Source organism: Lepidochelys olivacea (assembly GCF_965140295.1).
Source record: "Lepidochelys olivacea isolate rLepOli2 genome assembly, chromosome: 2".
Classification (NCBI taxonomy): Eukaryota; Metazoa; Chordata; order Testudines; family Cheloniidae; genus Lepidochelys; species Lepidochelys olivacea.
Window position 1 is genome coordinate 260,093,393 of NC_140412.1, and position 24,736 is coordinate 260,118,128.

A 24,736-nucleotide genomic window follows, 5' to 3' on the forward strand; every position below is an offset into this window, starting at 1 on the left:
GAATAGGACTCAGGTCTCCCATGTCCCAGCTCAGTGCTCTGTCCACTAAGCTGCACTGTCTCACTGCTTGATATTATGAGTATTCCAGTAGCATCTGGAGGCCCGAATTAAAATCGGAGCCCCCTTGTGAGAGACACTGACCGTACTAACACAGACCAAGAGATAGGCCCTATCTGAAAGGGCTTACAGCCTGAAAAGACAAGACACACTAAGGTGGGAGTAAAAAAAAAAAAGGAGGACTTGTGGCACCTTAGAAACTAACAAAGTTATTAGAGCATAAGCTTTCGTGAGCTACAGCTAGTGTAAGCGTGCCTTAGTGGGTCACAACTGAGGACGCCACATTCAGGATGAACTGCTGAGAAACAGGGCAAACACAACCCCAAACTGGTGGTTCTTCTTTTATAAGATATCCCAAACCAGCCACAAAAGTAAACTCCTGTTTCACCACGCTGGCTAACAAGAAAACAGAAAAGCAGTTTCCTCAGGCATTCCAGTTCTCATATCACCACCAAAACACTGGATTCACAGATGGGTGGTTCTTTACAACCAGTCTCGTCAAATAAAAGGTTCCTCTGATCCCAAAGGACCAGCCACACGCCCAGGTCAATATATAACTTAGATCTTACCCAGAAATCATTCCTGATCTGTTCCCGGCAAAAGCATCACACAGACAGACAGACCCTTTGTCCCTCCCCTCCAGCTTTGAAAGTATCTTGTCTCCTCATTGGTCATTTTGGTCAGGGCCAGCGAGGTTATCTTAGCTTCTTAACCCTTTACAGGTGAAAGGGTTTTGCCTCTGGCCAGGAGGGATTTTATAGTTCTGTATACAGAAAGGTGATTACCCTTCCCTTTATATTTATCACAGTCTACATTTGACTTAATCCATTCATGTAATAAATTTCCCTGAAATATTTCTGAAAAGTCTAAACCAAAAACCCTTTAGGCAGCCTCAGAGAGAACGAATGCATCAAAAGATGGGTTGGTGGCTTCTTTTAGAGCAGTAAGGAGGGCACTTCCCGGCCTGGGTAGATGTACAAGCGCTAATCCTGATCTACCTTGCCCACTAAAAATAGCAGCCTGGCTGTGGCAGTGTGGACAACAGCTTGAGCTAGCTGCCCAAATACAAATGCGCTCAACCCCCTGGGTAGGTACATGAGCATCTAGCATGAGCTGCTGCCCGTGCTGCCATGAGCACACTATTTTCAGTGCACGAGCTAAGCACAGGTGTGTCTACATAAATCGGGAAACAACCTCCCAACTGTTGTGTAGATGTACCTTATATGTACAGGCTGAAAATCTTCCCGCTGAGAGCATTATAAAAGGCACAGATGGGAGATAGGTGAAAATCAAGAGGGAATTGTTGTCTACCTGGCATTTGTGTCTGTAAAAATCTCCTTCTCAGTCTTTAACGAACATATACCAGTTGTTATTTCTCATGTCAATTATAATTAAGAAGTGTATTTGTCAACAGTATTTTACACTGGTAAGACATCTGATCATGCAAACCCTTACACTCATGAGTAACTTTACTCAGTGGAGTAAATCATTGCAATCAGTAGCACTGCTCACTTGAGTAAAATTAAGTACAAAGTTAAATATGTGCAGGATGGAGCCCATACTGCCTCGCAAAAGGTCCACATTACAAATTCCATGAGTCTCTCCAGAGAGATCAGATGTGGTCTATGCAGACTGCATGGTTCAGTAGTTGATGGGAAAGATACAAGCCTGGAGGAAAAAATCATAGATCTTTTAATTTTTAATAGAACATAAGATCTCAGAGGCTTATAGCAGGCACTTTGGGAATCAACTGTGTTTTTGTTAACTTCAGTGCTTTGATATTTTATCATAAACCTGACTTTAAAATATGGAATCTGCATTTTAGGTTTATAGGAGTCTGAAACATCATCCTCAAGCAAAAGGCTTTGACTTAGATGAGGGTCAGAACCCGAGGCATATGTGCTCTGTTAAAGAATTGAGCAGGTGCAGAATAACCATCAGTGACAATTTAGGTGACTTTGAGCTTCCCCCATTTACAGCAGCTAAGGATTTTATCCATTATGCCCAAGGCTGAAGGCAAAAGTAAGAGGGCCACCGACTCTGCACCAGCATTGTATCTCCGTGGACAACGCCATGCAGCATCGACGGTCGTGTTTCTCAGTTGGTGAGTCGCAACCCGAAGGGGGTCACGAAAGGCAACTGTGGGGAGGCGAGGCATTGAAAATGTCATTACAGTTAAATGCAAAGAAAATATTGCTCCCCCTCCCTCTGCACACCCTTATCCTGTAAGATCAACTATTCTTTGTCAAACTCTCAAAACACGCATGCCTCCAAAGGCTTATCATTGATACATTTTTTACTCTTACATTTACTATCAAAGTAAGGTGGTCATGAAAATTTTTGACTTCAAAGAAGGGGTCACCAACCTGAAAAGGTTCAGAAACATTGATCTTGGGGACAGTACATGTTTTGATCCAAGACCATGATTTCCTTTAAATGAAAACCACATCACATCTGTTTAGTGGAACTCTCCAGAATCAAGAGTTTCGCAGAGTATATTCTTATCCAGAGACAATGCAACAGCAAAATCTAATTTATAAGACGCACTCAGGAAATGGCTTATAGCATGCCAGATACACTCCAATCTTTGAATTCATTTATTTGCACGTTGTGCTTGGTGACGTGTGCCATCATAATATTTTTATTGCCAGGAGTTTAGGGAGAACAAATCACTCATAAGCGGCAGAGCCAGCATTATGGGATACAAGTCTTCCTAAATAAGAGGCAATAAAAAATCAATAGTGTTCCCCCAACTATTGTGTGTATTCTTTATGACACATACCCACCTTTCTTTTCTTCTTCCAAACTTTTGCCATTTTTAGTCTCTTTCTGCTTATTATCTTTCGAGTCCCAGGGAGGTTCAGGCAAGCAGAGTGAAATTACCCATGTGGGAAATGCTGCCCGCACACAGTGGTTAATGCTGCCATTTTACAAAAAAACGCACCTGGAATCTTTAACGGGCACAAGCAGTAGGCAGTGTAGTTCTACATCCCTTCCAAAAGCCAGCATGCGCCACGTCTCAGCGCCCCCGGCTATCATTGCACTGGCAGGGGTGTGTCACAGACTGGCTCTTGCAAACAGCTGCATTTTGGCAGAGCCCTGTGCCCACACGAAACTCCTTGACAGGCTCTGAGCATGCAGAGGGTTTTGAAGGATTGTTACCTTCCAAGGAGGCACAGATTGCAAGTGAAATATTGACCCCCCATTCAATGGAGTTTTGCCATTGACTTCCATGCAATTGGCAATTCAAAGTGAAATCCTACCATGATGTCCTGTGGATGGAGGTCTCGTCTGTCACACGGCCAGTTCGTTTTATTATTTCTTGAGGTTTATAGGGCAAAGCACCTACACGCTGGCGCTAGGCACTTTTTACTTAAACACACTTCAAAAACAGAACCAAAACAGTGGAAACAGCCCTCAAACCATACCAATCCATGTGACAAAATCACCACTCTCTCAATGATATTTACATGGCACTCATTCCCACAGGTATCTACCCTCACACTCCCAGTGAGGGCAGTGCTAATTAGCCTCATTTTATAGGTGGGGAACTGAGGCACAGTGAGGCTAAATGACTCACCCAGGGTCACAAAGGAAGTCTACAGCAGAGCCAGGATTTGAAGCATGCTCTCCCAAGTCTTAGGGCTGGTCTACACTGGGCGGGGGAGGGGGGAGAATCGATCTAAGTTACACAACTTCAGCTACATGAATAACGCAGCTGAAGTCGATGTACTTAGGTCTACTCACTATGGTGTCTTCACTGCGGTGAGTCGACTGCTGATGCTCCCCTGTCGACTCCGCCTGCACCTCTTGCCCTGGTGGAGTACCGGAGTCTACCAGAGAGCGCTTGGGGATCGATTTATCGCGTCTAGACTAGACGTGATAAATCAACCCCCGCTGGATCAATTGCTGCCCACCGATCCGGCGAGTAGTATAGACATACCCTTAGGCTACTGCTCTAACCACTGAACCATCCTTCCTCTCTGGAATTAGCCACATACAGAATAAATAAAACAAATACCCCACCCTCCCCAAGAACCCAACGTGATATATATGGCAATTTCCTAGACAGTCCTCACTGAATTAAGCTAAACCTTACTGATTTAAGTTTAAGTATCTTAGGAGTTCATTGTATTAAAAATGCAAATATATACGTACTATTGCGGGATTGTCTGTAACATCCTTGAGGAGGTGACCTGACTAATGTAAACTGCAGGAAGTGTTACAAACTTCCAAAGGACTGGTTCACAGTCATGCTGGAAGGACATAACAAGTGGGGTCCTGCAGGGGTCAGTTCTGGGTCCGGTTCTGTTCAATATCTTCATCAATGATTTAGATAACAGCATAGAGAGTATACTTATAAAGTTTGTGGATGATACCAAGCTGGGAGGAGTTTCAAGTGCTGTGGAGGATAGGATTAAAATTCAAAATGATCTGGACAAACTGGAGAAATGGTCTGAAGTAAATAGGATGAAATTCAATAAGGACAAATGCAAAGTACTCCACTTAGGAAGGAACAATCAGTTGCACATATATGAAATGGGAAATGACTGCCTAGGAAGGAGTACGGCAGAAAGAGATCTGGGGATCATAGTGGATCACAAGCTAAATATGAGTCAACAGCGTAACGCTGTTGCAAAAAAAGCAAACGTCCTTCTGGGATGTATTAGCAGGAGTGTTGTAAGCAAGACACAAAAAGAAATTCTTCTGCTGTACTCTGTGCTCATCAGGCCTCAGCTGGAGTATTGTGTCCAGTTCTGGGTGCCACATTTCAGGAAAGATGTGGACAAATTGGTGAAAGTCCAGAGAAGAGCAACAGAAATGATTAAAGGTCTAGAAAACATGAGCTGTGAGGGAAGATTGAAAAAAATTGGGTTTGTTTAGTCTGGAGAAGAGAAGACTGAGAGGGGACATGATAACAGTTTTCAAGTACATAAAAGGTTGTTACAAGGAGGAGGGAAAAAATTGTTCTCCTTAACTTCCAAGGATAGGACAAGAAGCAATGGGCTTAAACTGCAGCAAGGGCGGTTTAGGTTGGACATTAGGAAAAACTTCCTAACTGTCAGAGTGGTTAAGCACTGGAATAAATTGCCTAGGGAGGCTGTGGAATCTCCATCATTGGGAATTTTACAAGGTTGGACAAACTCCTGTCAGGGATGGTCTAGATAATACTTAGTCCTGCCTTGAGTGCAGGGACTGGACTAGATGACCTCTCAAGGTCCCTTCCAGTTCTATGATTCTATGAAACAATGAGCTTTTTACAGTTAAGTGGATTTCCCAGGAAGCCGCTTGGGGAAGATGTATGCAAATGTAAACTCCTCTAAGGAGGGAACCACTGACTGCTCATCACCTAGATCATGAGGACAGATCAACAAGGTCTAAACAGGAGAAAAGAGTGACTCACAGATTCATGGGTGTACTTGTTCTGAGCCAAGGCAGTTATGAACTTGTAACCACGGAAAAGCTCCAGGGTGGGGTTTGAAGGACTGACTCCTACCACAGGTGTTGTTGGAGTGATCTCTGGTAAGCTTATAGGCATGCATGTAGGTTCTCTTATTGTTGTAATAGGTTTTCTCTGATGTTTTCACCTTAAGAATAAATGTGCTTGCTTAGGAAAAGCTGTGTGGTAACAGAACTGTGGGAAGTTTTGCTGTTTATAGCCTCTGAAGGGAAAGCAAAACAGGCCTACTTAGGCAGTCTGACCTGCTGGGGAATTCACAGTGTAGGCAGGGAACTGGGCAGCCTGGAAAAGCCCTGGTCAGGAGGGAGAGAGGCAAGTCTTTGCCCAAGAGAGGTGACAGCTAGGGATCTGGAAACCTAAAAGTGACTGCCATTGCTGGACTACAGATGGGGGATACAGGTGCAGTTGTCCTGAACTCTAACACCATAACCGCCCAAAAAACTCCAACCACCAACAAATGCCAAAACTGGAGGGGAGTTGCTGCATGACCTGAAGATCAATAAATGGGCTATTTCAAACCAATCTGGTAAAAAAGTGGGGGAAGAGAAGCAAAGATTTCCAGTTTGGAGAACTTCACAGAAAATACCCTGCCAGCTTCACCCTCCCTTTTAAAAACCATGGAAACCTGCAGCTAGAGCACCCAAGCTGATCACAACGGAAGGGGACTCATATGTGGGGGGGAGGGGGAATATCTCAAGGAGGCAGGTCCCAGCTTAACTTCTGTAGTCAGTGGTTAAATCTATGAGGTTTCCACCCTTTGTTTCCAGTTGTTTTTAAATCAGGGGAGGCCAAACACTGGCTTGTATGGTACGATAACCCTAGACAACAAATGTCAAGTCAAAAATTCACCAGCTTATTACTGTTACTATTAATCTAAATAAATTAAAACAACTTGGAGGACAGTGTGTGGTTTCCAATAACCAAAAAGCAGATTTAAAATAACTTCATCTTTGCTTTTATGGTGCCTAAAAATATTAGACATGTTTACTTCCCTGGAATACATCGCTTGCAAAATAAGCAGCAAATGGTTTAAAGAGAGATGCTCCAAAATATAAATCACTTACTGTCAAACAACATTCTGGAAAGTAAAATGAACCTTGCCAGAACTGTCAATGTTGATTTTCAATCTATCACATAGTTTAAACAGCAGTGATCACTTTCCCCCGTATGTTTCCCTGAAAAATGTCGCTATTTTTGAATTGCCCAAGGCTTAAGAAGTGTGGGTTTTTTTCCTTTCTTGAAGTCATAAGAAACAAGATAACAAAAAAGACATTGATATACTGCGCACACAGATTATAAATACACTTCAGAATTAACTCTATATTAGGAAGTGCAAACTACTGCTGCCTATTTGAGACAGACGGCCTGGTAGATAGTTTGAGGCAATGAGAAAGTAACCCACTGTTATTGCTTCACTTTTAACTAGAGCTATCATGGCATCTGAAACTGGAAAGTGCCATAGGCTGCTAGCTCTCACCCTAAGCCCTGATCCTGCAAATGCTTACACTCATGGTTAACTTTATGCACATGAGCAGTAGCTTAATTTTATGAATGTGAGCAAAGTACATGCCTAAATGTTTGCTGGTTAGGAGCCTTAGGATGTGACAAAACTGCCAATCAAACTGCTTCGACATATGGGTATCATAAGAAAAATGACTATCATGTGACATTGTAAAGTGCCATATTTATTCTCTTTCCACAGCATCTAGATCAAATTGGCTCCATTTACAAGTGGAAGGTTGATTTTTCTACCTACCAGGGCTGCAAGCTCACCAAGGGAAGCCTGTACTCAGTCCCTTCCATCAAAACCAATAAAGATTGTTCAGCTGGAACTTAGCTGTTATTTTGGTTGTTGATGAACAAGGCACAGTAGAAGCCAGTTCATTCATCCAGAGGAACAGGAGGAGTTCCTTACTCACGTTTGTCAATAAACTAAGCACGTGTGCCTGACAGTGTTTAAGACGCTGACCTGGGAGATGTGGGTTCAAGTCGTTGCTGCACCACAGACTTCCTGTGTGATCGCAGGCAAGTCACTTCACTGCCTGAACACCTTTTGAAAATCTGGCCCCAAGAACCTTTGAAAATTTGGCTCTAAGGGTGGAACGCGCAACAGGAGTTAAGTTCCTCACTTCCATAGACGTCAGTGTGACAAGGTGAGCATGAGATGATCTCTCTTATTGGACGAACTTCTGTTGGTGAGAGAGAAGTCCTCAAGCTACACAGAGCTCTTCTTCATGTCAGACCCCTCTCTCTCACCAACAGAAGTTGTTCCAGTAAGAGAGATTCCCCCACCCACATTGTCTCTCTCATATCCTTGGCCCAACATGGCTACCACAACACTGAACATTGAAATCAATGGAATTTAGGAACCTCACTCCTTTTGAGCATTTGAGTCCAACTGTACCTGAGTTCCCCAACCGTAAAACAGGGATAATAGCATTTCCTTGCCGCCCATGGGAGTTCTGAGGATAACTACACCAAAGATTGTGAGGTGCTCAGATACTACAGTAGTGGGGGACATATACATACCTTAGATGGATAGATATTGTCACCATTCAGGGCAATGGAACCTGTGTTTCCCCCCTCCATGGGCCCTTCAGGGCACCCACTCTAGGGTCCCAGTTCCTCTGCCATCATCTCATTTCACTTCCTCCTGATTTAGGTTTTTCCAGGCTACCTTGTACTCTGCCTACACTGTGATAATCCCAGCAAGACAGACTGCCTAACCTGGCCAGCATCTGTGCTTTGCTTTCTCTCCAAAGGCTAAGAACAGCAGTAATTGCCAGCTATTACAAGTTACCACACAGCTCTTCCTAAGCAAGCACATTTATTCTCAAGGTGAAAGCATTACAGAGAAAACATTAAAACAATAAAAGAACCTACATGCATGTTAACTAGCTTAGCGGAGATGACCCCCAACTGCAGCAAGGGCTCTGGTAGGAGTCAGTCCTTCAAACCCCATCCAGGGTTCTTCTGTGTTATAAGTTGTCATAAATATAAAGGGAAGGGTAAACCCCTTTAATATCCCTCCTGGCCAGAGAAAAAATCCTCTCACCTATAAAGGGTTAAGAAGCTAAAGATAACCTCGCTGGCACCTGACCAAAATGACCAATGAGGAGACAAGGTACTTTCAAAAGCTGGGAGGAGGGAGAGAAACAAAGGGTCTGTGTCTGTTGGTACACTGCTTTTGCTGGGGATAGACCAGGAATGGAGTCTTAGAACTTTTAGTAAGTAATCTAGCTAGGTATGTGTTAGATTATGATTTCTTTAAATGGCTGAGAAAAGAATTGTGCTGAATAAAATTACTATTTCTGTCTGTGTGTCTTTTTTGTAACTTAAGGTTTTGCCTAGAGGGATTCTCTATGTTTTGAATCTAATTACCCTGTAAGATATCTACCATCCTGATTTTACAGGGGTGATTCCTTTACTTCTATTTACTTCTATTTCTATTAAAAGTCTTCTTGTAAGAAAACTGAATGCTTTTTCATTGTTCTCAGATCCAAGGGTTTGGGTCTGTGGTCACCTATGCAAATTGGTGAGGATTTTTACCAAACCTTTCCCAGGAAGTGGGGTGCAAGGGTTGGGAGGATTTTGTGGGGAAAGACGTGTCCAAACTACGTTTCCCAGTAAACCCAGTTAGAGTTTGGTGGTGGCAGTGGTATTCCAAGGACAAAGGATAAAATTAATTTGTACCTTGGGGAAGTTTTAACCTAAGCTGGTAAAAGTAAGCTTAGGAGGTTTTCATGCAGGTCCCCACATCTGTACCCTAGAGTTCAGAGTGGGGGAGGAACCTTGACAGATGCTTTCCTAATAAAAATAAACCCAGATAAATGTTTGGTGGTGGCAGTGGAAGTCCAAGGACAAAGAGTAAAATAGTTTGTACCTTGGGGAAGTTGTAACCTAAGCTGGTAAAAGTAAGCTTAGGAGGTTTTCATGCAGGTCCCCACATCTGTACCCTAGAGATACATAAGTTCACAACAGCCTTAGCTCAGAATTAACCCACATGCATAGGTTAGTCTTTCCTTTATACAGCTTGGGCCTTTGATATTGAGATTCCATTAACTGGTGGTCACTAGACAAGGGACCCCTCCTCAGGGCGTAGCTTCCAAAGGCTGGGGTTTTGCATAACCAGGAGATGGGGAATTTACATTCAATTTGTGGTAGAAGTTCGCCTTGCAAACCACTTGATACTGTTTGTCCCAAAAGTCCGTTCTTGTCTGGCACACTGTTCAATACAGTCCTCTGAAACTCATAACACTCCCCAAGGTTCGCATCACATCTCCCTCCTAGAGAGGTTACATATAACCCCATATAATACATAACCTTTGGATTTAATACAACAGACTCCAAAGATACTTAAACTGAATTCAGTACAGGATACTGTAAGAAATTGCCGTCTCTGTCACAGACACAGGGCTGGATTTTTGAAGGTATTGAGCACCTCATTGAATTGGAGCGCAGGAGTCGCACGTCTGAAAAAAAATCAAGGCCACAAAAAGCAGATGGCTTGACGACTGTGATATACGCCATCATGTGCCAGCAATGCCCCTCTGCCATGTACATTGGCCAAAGTGGACAGTCCCTACGTAAAAGAATAAATGGTCACCAATCAGACATCAGGAATGGTAATATACAAAAGCCAGTAGGAGAACACTTCACCCTCCCTGGATACTCAATAACAGATTTAAAAGTAGCCATCCTTCAACAAAAAAGCTTCAGAAACAGACTTCAAAGAGAAACTGCAGAGTTACAATTCATTTGCAAATTTAACACCGTTAATTTGGGCTTGAATAGGGACAGGGAATGGCTGGCTCACTACAAAACCGATTTTCCCTTTCTTGGCATTGACACCTCCTCATCAATTATTGGGAGTGGACCACATTCACCCTGATTGAATTGGCCTTGTCACCACTGGTTCTCCACTTGTAAGGTAACTCCCCTCTCTTCATGTGCCAGTATATTAATGCCTGCATCTGTAATTTTCACTCCATGCATCTGAAGAAGTGGAGCTTTTCACCCACGAAACCTTATGCCCAAATAAATCTGTTAGTCTTTAAAGTGCCACCGGACTCCTCGTTGTTTCTGTAGATACAGACTAACATGGCTATCCCCTGATACTAAGAAAGTCTTGTATTTATACAGGTAACTTCCCAGTTACAGCCACCCTAATTTCACCATTTTTTAAAGAAGAAATGAGGCACAGTGAGGCTGAGAGAATGGCCACAGCATTCTTGCAAGCAACAATCTTACTAGGTAAATTCCTTTCCTGTCCTTTACCCTTGGGCCCCCTCCCTAATATACTGCACACAATTATAACAAGACAAATTGCTGGGATGTGTTAATTACTATTATGCAGTGCAGAGGTAAGGCACAACATTATTATTAATCTGGGCAAGTGGTGCCCTCTCCCCACAGTGCCATCTTGAGGGACCTATGAGAGGTAGTTGCCTAAAAGCCTCAGCTGAGGTAAATGACAATGTAAAATGTTTGCCTGGTAACAATCTGACAATCAGTGGCTTCAGAGAGAAGAAAGATCCTTCTCAGAAGCCGCCCCCCAAATGTCTGCCTAAACTGGGGGTCCGACACAGACAGCTGGTGGGGACCGGATCAAGGAAGAGGAGAAAGTAACTGTGTCAGGGGCCTGAGAGTGACGTGCTAGGGTAAATAACTGCACTCTCAGGATAAGCCATCACATGGCTGGGGCTGCCCAAGTACTTCCACTAAGCCAGGACAAGCACAGTAGTCAGAGGACGGGAATTGGCAGCAATGGCTGTTACGTGCCAAAATAACTTGCAGGATCTGGGCCTCAGCTTCCAGCAGCAGGAGACAAGCATGTGAGTTCAGAAAGCAGGCAGAAACCAAGAGACTTCTCTGCCCTCAGTACGTGGCTAGTTAGGTCATTCCAAATGGCCACATTGTCAGAAATGCTCACCCCGTGCGAAGTGCAGCAGCTCCTGATCAGTCAGATGGGGACATTGCTATAATCAGTGCAGTGCCATTGGGCTGCATGGTGCTTTGTAGACATGTAAGAAAGCCAGGTTCCCTGCCCTAAGATAGCTGATATCATGCAATGTACCAAAATAAACAGAGTTCCCTTGACAGTCTTTCCTCTGTGGTTATAAGTATATGGCAAGTTACAGAGGCCTGGAAATCATGATCCACTGAAAAACTGGAGCAGTCTGACACTAATAGTGTAGCAGTTCACAGAGATCCACCATCTCTTTTAAGCCTTTTGGGGGAGTAAAACCTTTACACTGCATCCTGCATTCACAGCACTAGTGAAGCCAAAAGAATCACACTGAGATTCTCTTTTCTGGCCAGCGCATGAGTCTCCAGAACCTCTCGTCATAGCAGAATATTTCCAGTTCCATAAATGGAACCAGCAGCCAGAATGCACATTTAACCCGCTGATGAGTGTGTGCTACAGGTCCGCCTTCTGTACCTGGTCTACAGAGGATAGGACGCTAATACAGCCCCAGGTAGGGAGCCCTAGCTCAAGCAACAGTGACTCTTGCTTTGAGCTCGAGCGGTTCCTGGTTCAATCCCCAGAGTGTTAGCCAAGATGAGGGCTACCACAGGTGGCAGAACTGAGTAAAAGAAACCAGCACTGTGAATTTGGAGCAAATCTGCACAATCCCATGCTGGTCTGGGACACAATGCTACACTGAGCTATTTGCTGATACAGGTTTTTCTTACATATTTCCAAGCTGTTGATATTTGATGCCAATGGAGGCTGCAACCAAATGCCTAGAAGGAACGACTCAGGGTGTGGGTGATGTACACCAACCAAATTAGTGGTATACTAGCCAAGTGTTGGACGGAGCAATGTAATTTTAAATATATTTGGTGTGCATAAACAGACCGTAAGCTGGATGATTGTTATTTCAAAGGGGCCTTTGTATCACGCGGACCCTAAGAAAGGACACAAAAATAAAAGTATACACAAGTGTAAAAAAATTCATATGAAAGAATAAAGTCGTTTGTGCTGTGGGTGAAAGATTCCCAGACAGCGAGGGTGACTCCACAAATAAAACTGGCATGGACGGATACGCAATAAACAAAGCCCAGCTAGTATTGGATAGAATTGCGAGTGGCTGGGAATCCCTTAAAATTGGAACTGGACACAGGGTCTGCAGTGTCAGTTATCTCCTGGAGGGATTATGAAAGGCTATTTAGAGCCATCCACAGCTGTACACAGCTACAGTCTGTCTTGGGACATATTCAAAACAAGACACACAGCCAGTGCAAGTCCTCTACAGGGAGGCCGAACACAAAGGTCTGAAATGCTGGTTACATCTATTTGTTGTAGCGTCACAGGGACATCTGGCTCTACCTTCTTAAATTAGATTGGAATGACACCAAAGCAGGGTCGCAAACACACAATTATAGTAATACCTAGCTCTTACATGGCATTTTTCATCAGCAGATCTCAATGTGCTCTACAAAGGTCAATATTGTTATCTACATTTTGCAAATGGGGAAACTGAGGCACAGAGGGGCAAGTGACTTGTCCCAGCTCAGCCAGCAAACAAGACGGGACACATGCACCTCGTTTTGATCAATGCCTGTGCAGAATGACCAGTGGTATTTTGCATGTCACCTGCAACATAAGCACATTGAAATGTGATACACGTAGTGTGGCCAGGTGGCCAGTTTTTGACCAGAAAGTCCAGTTGAAAAAGGGACCTGACGGTGTCCGGTCAGATCTACTGACCGGACACCCAAAGTCTGGGTACTGTGGACAGGGGAGGCAGGGAGGCGCAGAGTCATCACCCTCGCCAGCCCCTACTTAGCCAGGGCCACCTCCTGCCTGCATTGGGCAGCTTCAGCTCCCAACTCCAGCTCTGCAGGTGAGTCCCTCCCGACCCATGCAGGGGGGAGGGGAAATGAGAAGCGAACTGGGGGTGGGACCTCACGGGGAGGAGGCAGGGCAGGACTGGGGCCTTGGGGGAAGAGATGAGGCAGGGGTGGGGCTGTTCTGAGGTGGAGACACTCCTGAGGTAACTCAGAACAACACGGGTAGGCCCAAGGGGCTGTGGTCACCTCCCAGGGCTACCACATCAGATGCAGCACTGTCCAGAATCTCTGCAGCATTGCACGGTGCCCTGACACATCCCCTCCCACACAGCCCTAGACCTGTCCTGCTGCTCACAGGAGGGATGGCAAGAGGGGCCTCAGGAGACAACCTTACAGCTGTCTTCTGCAGCCGCTGCAGCAAGGGAATCCTCGCCCTGCCCATTTCTGGGCCATCCTGATTATCACTACAAAAGGTTTTTTTTTCCTTCTGCTGATAATAGCCCACCTTAATTGATCACTCTCATTATAGTGGGTATGGCAACACCCACTTTTCCATGTTCTCTGTGTATATATATATATATCTTCCTACTGTATTATCCACTGCATGCATCCGATGGAGGGGGTTTTAGCCCACAAAAGCCTATGCTCAAATAAATTTGTTAGTCTCTAAGGTGCCACAAATCCTCCTCGGTCTTTTTGCTGATACAGACTAACATGGCTACCCCTCTGAAACCTCTTACCTAGACAGAAACACTCCAGGCAGCAGCACCGGCCAGCCACCATCTGTTTTATTTTTTGGACAACACTGATTTTCAGCTGGGTCTCCACAAATCAGACCTTTGAGGATTCATTTACAGGTCAAAAGAAGCTGCCAGAAACAACATGCCAGGTTGCACAAATTGCACATGGGCCAAAACGTGTGGGCAAGAGACTTCCGTGGAGACCAAAAATGCATCAGAAGTGCTACTTGGCCATTGAGGTACACAGGAAAGGGCAAAGATGACCAAATCGGGTGCAAAGATACAGGGTGGGTTTGTCAGAGGTGGTTAAGGGAGTTGAGTACCCATCTCCCATTGAATTTCAATGTGCTCTGCGTGCCTGGCCTCCCAGGGGTTCTTTTGAAAATCCTGGCGTGTGTGTGGCCAACACATACCTGTAGCCAACGTATTACAGAGACTCCTTTATTACCAGTGGCTACATCAGCTGAGTTACAACAGAGAAATCAAGCTCCTTTGGCAGTTTCCCCTTTGCACGCAGAAGCAGAGCAAGAACTAGATACAACCCACCTTAAGCTGATACAGGCCTCCTGGTCTACCCTGAAAATTGATACTGGCATAGATATGTCAGTTGGAAGGGTGGGAAAAAACCATGCTCCATGGGACACAGCTAAGTCAACCTCAGCGCAGACACAGCTATTCCTACAGACGAATGCTTCTCCCAGCATAGCTAGCATCGTTCAGGGAGGTAGGTGGTGTTACACCACCAGTAAAAAAACTCCTTCTGTGGGCAAACGCTGTGCCCACACAAGGGGGTATGCTAGCATAGGCTCTGTAGTGCGGGCAAGGCCACCATTCAGCAGTGTCAATACACTTCCCCCAAGGAGTCATGGACAGGTCACCGAGGGATTTTTTCCAAGAAGCAATACCCATTGAGAGAGAGTCATTTACCCTCCCCTCTTTGGTCAGATAAATACACTTAGACTCTATTTACAGAGCCATTTATTCAGTATAGCGCTAAACTTACACCGGGGTGACGGTACAAAAAGGCAGTTCTCACCATTGGTTCATTATACGTAGCGTGAAAATTTTTTGAAAGCAAAGCACAAAGGTGTTGGCAGAGCGACATTCCCGCCCCCCCCACCCCCACAGCAGTGTGGTGTCGTGGGAGTGACCCACCTTAATTCTGCCCCCCAGCTGGGGCAATATTGGGTACAATTTAACAGCCCAGGCCAAGGAGAAGCCAACACATACTAACAAAATAGCACGTCCCCTTTCACCAGGGTTTCAGGACAGGAACAATCACAATACAGTTTATAAGCTCCTTACCACAGAACACTTGTGGAGCATTCCCAAACTTAAAATTCACCAAGCAGAGTAGCTGAGTTTAGTAGGACTAATCTCCTGCCGCCCAGAAGAGGAAACCCCCACACGTTACACCATGTACAACTTCTACTCCCCTTCAGTTTGTTCAGTTTCATCTTCCTGTCTATATAGCCCAGCCCTAGGGCAGGGCCTCCTTGAGTACAGTCAGGCTGTCATAGAATCACAGAAGATTAGGGTTGGAAGAGATCTCAGGAGGTCTCCGAATCCAACCCCAAAGCTGAAGACTCCAGCTTGTCCTTTAAAGGGGCAGTACACAATTTCATGTGTGGTTAGCAATTCTGGGGGAAGGAAACTAAGATACTGGACTGAGTTACAGAGCTCTTATGACTGAGCAACAGATAAGATAGAACAAACAAGGATTTTCATATGGATTGTTCTCCGTGGTTCTTAATAAAGTTTGTTCAAGATATTTGTGTGCTGTGTGTGTGTGTGTCTGAATGTGAGTGTGTGTGAGTGAGAGAGAGAAAGCACACCCAAAGAAAGTTTAAAGAGTACATACTAGGGCCAAGGGTGGTGTGTTACATAAAAGTAGTAAGTTGGATGGCTTCATTATAGATTGAAAGTCTGGTTAGTTCTGAGATTGGTGTTTTGCTGGTACCTTACAATGAGGATGCACGGTCAACTAGGCTCTCCCGTTTTGCCTTCTCTAACTTCTGTTGTCCCCTCTCTCTTTAAAATGCTGTTTCACTAGTGGAAATCTGTTTTATAAGTTTTGTTATATTCATGCACTGCATAAAGAGCCCAGAACATTATTTATGCCAGCAATTAAGAAGTGGCTTGTTTGCCAACATCTCAGACTGGCTGGTGTGAAATTTAATTTGTGCAATTAAATCCATGGATGGGGAAGCATGAAATGCACATTTTGAATTAATGTCAAGTTTTATCGTAATACTTAAAATAATATTCAAGAGGCAAAGGACACCTGAATGAAGTATTCAAAATTATGAAAGACATCAAGAAAACTGATCGGTCTTTCCTTTGTACTTTGTCTCATACTATGGAAGAGTAAGGACATTTGATGAAATAAATGACTGGTAAATTGAAATTTTTAAAAAAAGCAATACATCGCATAAAGCCTAGAAAGTAATGCCACAAAGTGCAGAATTCAGTGTCGCTGCTGTATGCAAGTCATTGCACACATTTATATGCAAACTAAGGTACAGCTAAGGCAATAAGTGGATCACCTGTTACTGTCAGGAGGAAATTGTTGGCCATGCAGGCACACACAGTGAAGCTATGTGTATCATAGAGAGGATTTTACCTTCCTCTTGAGCACCAGGTGTTGGTCATTTCCTGAGGCATGAGACCTGATTAGGGGCTGGTCTACACTACCACTTCAATCCATGTAACTTATGTCACTCAGGGATATGAAAAAGCCACTCCCCTGAGCGACACAAGTTACATCGACCTAAGTGCTGTCCACACTAGTGCTATGTTGGCAGCAGACGCTCTCCCACCAACATAGCTTCCGCCTCTCGCTGAGGTGGAGTAATTATGCCGACAGGAGAGCTTGCGCCAGTGTAGCAAGGTAGTGAAGACTAACCCTAAATAGTAACTTCTATGTTCCTCCACATTTAAAAAAGATTCTCATATCATTTCAAATTTCCCCATTACATAGGTGCCAACTTCCCCTCTTCCCTGTGGGTGCTCGACCCCCCCACCCTGCCTCCGGCCCTGCCCCCACTCCACCCCTTCCATGAGGCCCTGCCCTTGCCTCGCCCCTTCCCATCCCTGCCCCGCCTCCTTTCCAACCCCTTCCCCAAAGTTCCTGACCCAACTCTGCCCCCTCCCTGCCCCTATTCCAACTCCTTCCCCAAATCCCTGCCCCAGCCCCACCTCCTCCCCTGAGTGCGCCATGTTCCCGCTCTTCCCCCTCCCTCCCGGAGTGTGCTAATGCCGCCAAACAACTGTTTGGCAGCAGCCGGGCAGGAAGTGCTGGGAGGTAGGCGGAGGAGTGGGGACACAGCGCGCTCAAGGGAGGGGGAGGAGGGTGCGGGGAGCTTGGCTTCCAGTGGGTGCAGAGGACCCACTAATTTTTCCCCATGGGTGCTCCAGCCCCAGAGCACCCACGGCGTCAGTCCCTATGTGCCATTATACTCTATCTTGGGGCATGCCTCATTTTGGTCCTTTGTCACACACTGAAAAGCTAGAGTTAGAATCTGAGGGCTGAGATCACCACATTTAGGCTCTGAAGTTACAGAAAAGAGAGTCAGCTCCAAGTCTGCACCACAGTTTGGTGTCCAGGAGGAAGTGTGGGCACTGTTTACAGCCCTTCAGTGTCTCACTGCTTGATTTGGTACAATTAGACTAACAGACGTTTAAGGGCTATGAAGTCCTCCTGGAGCGATTGGTACCTTCCAAATCATGCCTGCAGTTGTTTCCAGGAATATAAAATCTGAGAGCCTGCTCAAAAACCAAACCCTTACAGACTGTCCTGCTAAGAGGACCCAGGTGGCTCAGCTTTGTTTATCTCAGTGGGGATATACCATCATGGATTGAGGGCACTTTGAGTGTGCTCTCTGACGGCAGTGATAGGCAGCAGTGTAAAAATGGACTGTTGATAGAAGTGAACGGAGTATATACCTGTGACATTGTAGAGAGCTGACAATGCTTCACAATACCTTTCCAGCAGAACAGACAAGGGCAGGCTCACAGAGGATTCACAGTGCAGAACTAACTGGATGAACAAAAGGAAAAGAAAAAAAACACACAATAAATATTTACACTTAACAAGCAGCAAGAGAAGGACAGAATTCTCTTTCTTGGGAGCATGATAATAATACTTGGCACTTTTATAGCAGTTTCAACTGATCAATTGTGCAACTGTGGGTGAAGGCACTCCTGGGAGATAGAAAATGAATACAGGGATCACTTCCGCCCCTCAGTAAAATGCAGCCACCTCTGAAGCGGAGCGTGGCAGCTGTTTAACAGAGCACAGCAACAACACTACACAATAGTGTAGGATACGACATGAAGAATATTGTATCCCACTGAACCAACAGGGGGAACTTAATGACTGCAGAATGTAAGTACGATAGTTTTTATCATGGAGTCTTTAATGTCGACATGTGGCCCGAGCTTCATCTGAATGAGCGTTCCCTGACATCACCAGCCTGCTGTCCTCCATACAGATATCCTTCTCTTTGAAAAAAGGACTATCTGCCGATTTCCCCCTTGAGAGTGATCAAACTGTCTCCCCAGTACTTAAAATCCCCCAGGACAAAGTCAGGATTACTGCATGCTCATTTTTTCCCTACATCATAACTCAGGCAGTGATACTGTCAGAGGTACTTTCACGAAAGGTCACAGGTTTGTTATGGGGGAAGAATAAGAGTCACAGGACGGTACTGGGAGACCGCCAGCCCTCATGGCCATTCATCTGTCTTCACTTGAACAAACAAAATCGCAGTAAGTTACAGTTAAGGAAGAGCTTGGCATACCACATGAGCAACTGACGCAGCTGAGATATGATGTAGAGAGTAATTTCACTGTAAGTCTTCTTGCGGCAAGAGGCACGGGGTTGTAATAAATTCCTTCTCCATCTCACTATCCCCATGTAAACTAATGCTGCACAGCACTCTCTTCTCTAATAGGTCACCTGTGACTTAAGTAGCAACCAGAAGGTGTGAAAAGGTAGCAACAAGTGGATCTCTTGCACTGATGAATTTAGCAAGCTAGTATCCATTGGTAGATATTAGCTGAAGTGATTTAACTTCAAATTGTTCAAAGCCATACAACATGGGATAGAGCTTTGCTTATCCTCCTAACAAGACAATATTTTTTTAGACAGCTGAGAAAAAACCCCACAGGATTTTAAGGAATACACGTAATACTGAGGCCAAAGAATCAAATCTCATTTTCAGCCCCAAAAGGGAAATGAATTACTGCATATTGCAGGCTCAGCAGAGGTAGCTCACAGAACAATACATCTAAATGATCAGTAGATGGCAGCCAGTTTTTAATACTGCAGGGAATAATAGCATTGCTACTGAATGCCATAACAGAAAGGGAGAATTAAAGTATTCAAAAGTGACAAATTACTGATAGATACCACTGGGCCATGAAATCAAACCTTTGACTCTTTATGAGGGTCTATAATGACTTGATAACTCACAAAATGCTTTCCATCTTCTACTTAAGCCGAAGACACACACAGCTCTGACTCAGGGAAAATAACATATCCACTGACGGTTTACATTACATTTATGAGCTTCAAAATGTGTTCAGTGATTGTAAAACACCATCTGTATTACCGACTTCCTTGTTGCATAACAAGGAGAAATGGAATAAGTGATGGAGAAAATATAGACTCTTCAGGACCATTAATACGTTAAAACTTTCATGCTTTATAAAATAGCTTTATATTTTTTCTTGTTATTTTTCAAAATTCTTTAAACAAACAAACACACACACAAACAAAGCCCTTCCCACATTTTTATTCCCATTGAGAGACATAAGTATGGTCTGACTCTGACACCACTAAATAACAAAAATTATTCAGCATCAACAACAATAATAAATACTTTATCCAGCGCTTTCCACCAGTAGATCTCAAAGTGCTTTACAAAAGAGGCCAGTATCATTATTAGGGCCCTACCAAATTCACAGTCCATTTTGGTCAATTTCACTGTCAAAGGATTTTAAAAATGGTAAACTTCATGCTTTCAGCTATTTCAATCTGAAATTTTGCAGTGTTGTAATTCATAGACATAGAATAGAGTATCAGAGTTGGAAGGGACCTCAGGAGGTCATCTAGTCCAACCCCCTGCTCAAAGCAGGACCAATCCCCAATTTTTGCCCCAGATCCCTAAATGACCCCCTCAAGGATTGAACTCACAACCCTGGGTTTAGCAGGCCCAAGCTCAAACCACTGAGCTATCCCTCCCCAACTTGTAGGGGTCCTGACCCAAAAAGGAGCTGTGTGGAGGGAGGGTGGGGGGCAAGGTCATTACGGGGGGGTTGCGGTACTGCTACCCTTACTTCTGCACCGCTTCCGGCGGTGGCGCTGCCTTCAGAGCTGGAGAGCATTGGCTGGGAGTCCAGCTTTGAAGGCAGAGGCACCGCCAGCATCAGCGCAGACATACGGATGGTGCAGAGCAGGGTCTGGTATTGCCACCCTTCTAGCTGCCGCTCTCTGGACGCCCAGCCCGGAAGGCAGCAGCAGAGATGGGTGGCATGGTCTGGGATTGCCACCCTTACTTCTGCGCTGCTGCTGGCAGGGCGCTGCCTTCAGAGCTGGGCACCCGGCCAACAGCTGCCGCTATCTGTAATTTTCACTCCATGCATCTGAAGAAGTGGTTTTTTACTTATGAAAGCTTATGCACAAATAAATCTGTTAGTCTTTAAGGTGCCACCAGACTCCTCGTTGTTTTTTTGGTTTAGATAATGTACTATAAATACACTGTATGTGCAGCTGTCCAATTTTTGTGAGACAACGGGAGAGTCCAGAGAGCATTAAGGATTTCACAATATGTGTAGGAACAAAAAGGTTGAATGTCAAGTTTGATTTAGGATCAATTTTTGCTTCACTTGGGCTAGTGGGGAAAAAATTCTTGCACAGATGTTATATTACTTTTGCTTTCATTTCTAGGCCAGTTATCCTAATAAATGGGCTTCTTGTGTGTGACTTTGATTTAGCAATAAATAAATTAAAAAAAAATTAAAGGAAAAGTATAAAGTTTGCAAAGGAACACACAGAAAAGTACAGATGGGAAAGCTGGTAAAATAACTCATAACTTCAGAGGAGAAAAGTCTTCATCTGTGTAGTATTTTAAAGATACAGAGGGGTGGGAATGATTGTATGAACAGCCAAATATTAAATGTTTTCAATGATTAAAATATTAATCTGTTCTAGTCCCATTTTAAGAGAGAAAGCAAATACTGAAATTCCTTTCTCCACAAAAACATTGCTGAAGACTCTTGCCTATCTTCTTGGCAATCCACTCCAAAGATAATTGGAAATTCCTGTCTTCATGATTCTCATAGTCACAACGGACACTTGTGAGGAAATCTATGCTTGACAAGAAGTCCAGTATTTTCTGACCCATGCTGTTAATTACTAAATAAAATCTATTTCCTACGAATCTGTAAAACAGGGATTTAAAGTTTTAGGTCCTGACCCTGCCACCAGACCTGTATGGATGGAATCTTGTTCCCACGCAATCACTGGGGCTCTCACAGGCACAAGGGCTTGACATGTGCCTGGCATCTCCAGACTTGCACCCTGAGTAATATATTGGACTCCCTTACCTATCCCGCCCTGTTGGTCTATAAATGGTGATGTAGTTCCTACAGCCCTCAAATTCACCATCCCAATCCCTGCATTGCCATATCTCTAGCTATTACTACTAGTCTGTGAATCCACAAAAAGCCTTGTTTCTATTCAGATTATGTGCCACTCACTGACATCTGTACTGAAACTAACAGCCAGATCACAATCAGACACGGCTGGCGGTGGTGAGAACTACTCTGGGGGGCAGTGATGTGTTTTGTGACGTTAAAAGGCACTTGTCAAGGCAAACCCTGCTGCTCTGACACTGCACACTAAGGCCCCAATCCTGCAAAGTCTCAGGCCTGCTTTGTATTTAAAAATTTGGTCAAGGTAGCTAAGTAGGTCAGCGGTCTGAAAAATCCTCACTCCTTACGACCACAGCAGTGCCGACATAACCCCCAGTAGGGACACCACTAAGCTGAGATGGAGTTTCCTGCAGCGATGGGAACATCCCTTCCGTCCACGTAGGCTGCGTCCGCACGAAGGTCTTGTGGCAGCACCCCTGCAGTGCAGGAACTCTGCAAGCCTAGTTCCCAGAGTGTAGACAGACCCTTATTCATGCATGACCCTCACTTTACTGACATGACTGTTCCTCTTGACTGAAAAGAGTCACTTTAAGGATGCGCATAAGCTTACAGGTTCAAGGCCATAATCAACCTAATGCTGCAATGAAATCTGCTAGAGCCTCTGGACCCCTGCAAGTGTCCAATCCGGCATGGTGCTGCATGCCCTCAGCTGCAGCGCTTCTCAGCGCTAGCTTATCTGTGCAGATCAGAGATGACATGTAACTCTTAAACTGATTTAGACACAGTTAGTTTAGGCTGCTGATCTGAAAGCATACCTTGACATTCTGGATAGCACCACTGGGGGGAAAAAAAACCCTGTTATCTGGAAAAGTTTCTCTTCTTTTTTATTAAAACCCATCTGTCACAGGCTCATGCTGAGCCAGGTGTCCATGGAGCGGACTCATCTTTATTTTACAGAAAGTGAATTAACACTTTAAATGGCCACCTGGGTATTAAAGATGATAACAGTCCTCCACTGAGCCAGAGAAATACTGTAAGAATGAAGCCTCTGATTAGCTTAATTTCTTAGGTTTGAGACAGGGAGATCCTTCCTTCCTTGTCACAGCCTCTCCCAGAACTGGCCTCTGAAAAAGCAGCAGCCAGCCCTTTTCTATCTGGCCTGCTGGGTCCTGACTGGTCTCCTCCTTCTCCCAGCCCCTCTAGCTGTTGGAGGACCAAATCTTGCTGGTTCCACCAGCAACTGATCCTGGAAAGCCTCTTTAGGCAACCCTTGGAGGTCTGAACTCACTGGTCTTCTCTTCCAAAAGGACAACTTCATGGGGCACGTGCACCACAGCAGCAGAGCCACTGGGTTAGGGGCAACAAATACCTGGTACAGCCTGTCACACCACTCCAATTCTCAGCAGAACAAACCTCCTCTCCACTCACCTTCTTCTCCCAGCACCTGCGCCTGCATTTACCTATTAGTAGCTTACACCTAATGTAAGAAGCTCATCTGAATAATTACAACTAAGTTCACTGCTGTATATCTGGAATGGCAGAATGTTGCCAATGATGAATCCCTATGGGGTAGGTGAGGGAGACAGGGGAGTAGACAGAACATGTATCTTCAATCACAAGCCAATTTCTTTACAACTATCAGTGTATTCCATTCCTCACCCAAATTTTAGCTGCTCCTGAGTTTTCAGAAACAGGCTCCTCCTTCCTCCAAATATGACAAAATGAACAAAAAATCCACACACTGAAAGGCTCTTAGACTCAGACCTATTTTCTTTGTATTTTGAAAAACCACCCTTCCCTGGGTGCTTGGGCAGATACAGTATTTTCTATCCTACAAGACAGAACATTTATGCAGCAAGTCCAAGAAGAGTGTTAGTTTCCAGTGTGCAGACTCTTCCTGGGAGTACAGATTGAGTTCAGTTATTTTTGAAAGAGTGGAACTTCAATTGACTTGGTCCTACAGCTATAATTGCTCCACAGAGAATATTTGAATGCTATAGGTATTGATTGGAAGGTCTAGTTTAATAAGCTGTAGGGGGAGATTTTGACAGCCCAGCAAAAAGCCTCAGCCATTGCCAGTAACTGGAATATTGACTGTTACGCTTATTGCCAAAAGCAGCTACGCTATAAGGCCTTAGCAGCAACCTTAGCATAACTAGGCAGGCCAGGAGGAGAAGGGGGTGACCATAAGCCGTCCTGTCTTGCTTCTTTTAAACTACTGAAATATGCAGCTTTGAAAAACAGGAAGTCTGTTTATATTTGACTTCTGGTCTGTGTTTGTCAGGGCCCACGAGACTGAGGACTCTGCAAAAACATATCTGTTCAACTAACGGCTGGAAACTTCCTGTTTAACTCTTGCTTAAGATTTTTTGTGGGGAGGGGGGTTGGGGTTCTTTTTTTGGATTAAGAACTATGTCACGCTAACGTGCATAAAAAAGGGGGAAAGTCTGAGTTAGATAGACTTCATGGACACATCTTAAGATCCCCAGCAGCAGATGGAAGGCTGGCTACCAGAAGCCTGTTGCTGAACCACTCAAACACCACTCCAGACTTTGGGGTAAATATAGGTTTGGGATGCTTTACTAGCCTGTTGCAGATGCGTGCAGGCTGGCTACCAGATGCGTGCAGGCTGGCTACCAGAAGCCTGTTGCTGAACCACTCAAACACCACTCCAGACTTTGGGGTAAATATAGGTTTGGGATGCTTTACTAGCCTGTTGCAGATGCGTATATGAACTTGAGACTAAATAAAGTAAAAGCTTTAAGTGAAAGCACTCTTATTTGCACTGTTTATACCAACAACTTATCAGATGGACATGCTGTGTCCCCACTGATTTATTTCCTGACACTGCCTCGCAGAGAGTAAAATTATCAAGAGCTTTGGGTTCAGGAAAACCCCAGGTAACAAAGCCAAATTCATGTTTGATGCACTGTCACCGAATTTGACTGCTTATGTTTCAAGATACATGGCTGTGCAGCCTCAGTTGGAGGCCCTATGGGGCCAGATCCAGCCCAGTGAGATC

General features: G+C 44.6%; 1 protein-coding gene across 1 annotated transcript in view; it reads right to left on the bottom strand.

The window, feature by feature from the left end:
• Positions 1-24,736, bottom strand: part of CRHR2 (corticotropin releasing hormone receptor 2) — a 246,267-nt gene that overhangs the window by 200,924 nt on the left and 20,607 nt on the right. Inside the window, exon 2 of the mRNA XM_084618204.1 lies at positions 18,001-18,094. Within this exon, the coding sequence (XP_084474330.1) occupies positions 18,001-18,094 (94 nt within the window). The remainder of the gene's footprint in view (positions 1-18,000; positions 18,095-24,736) is intronic.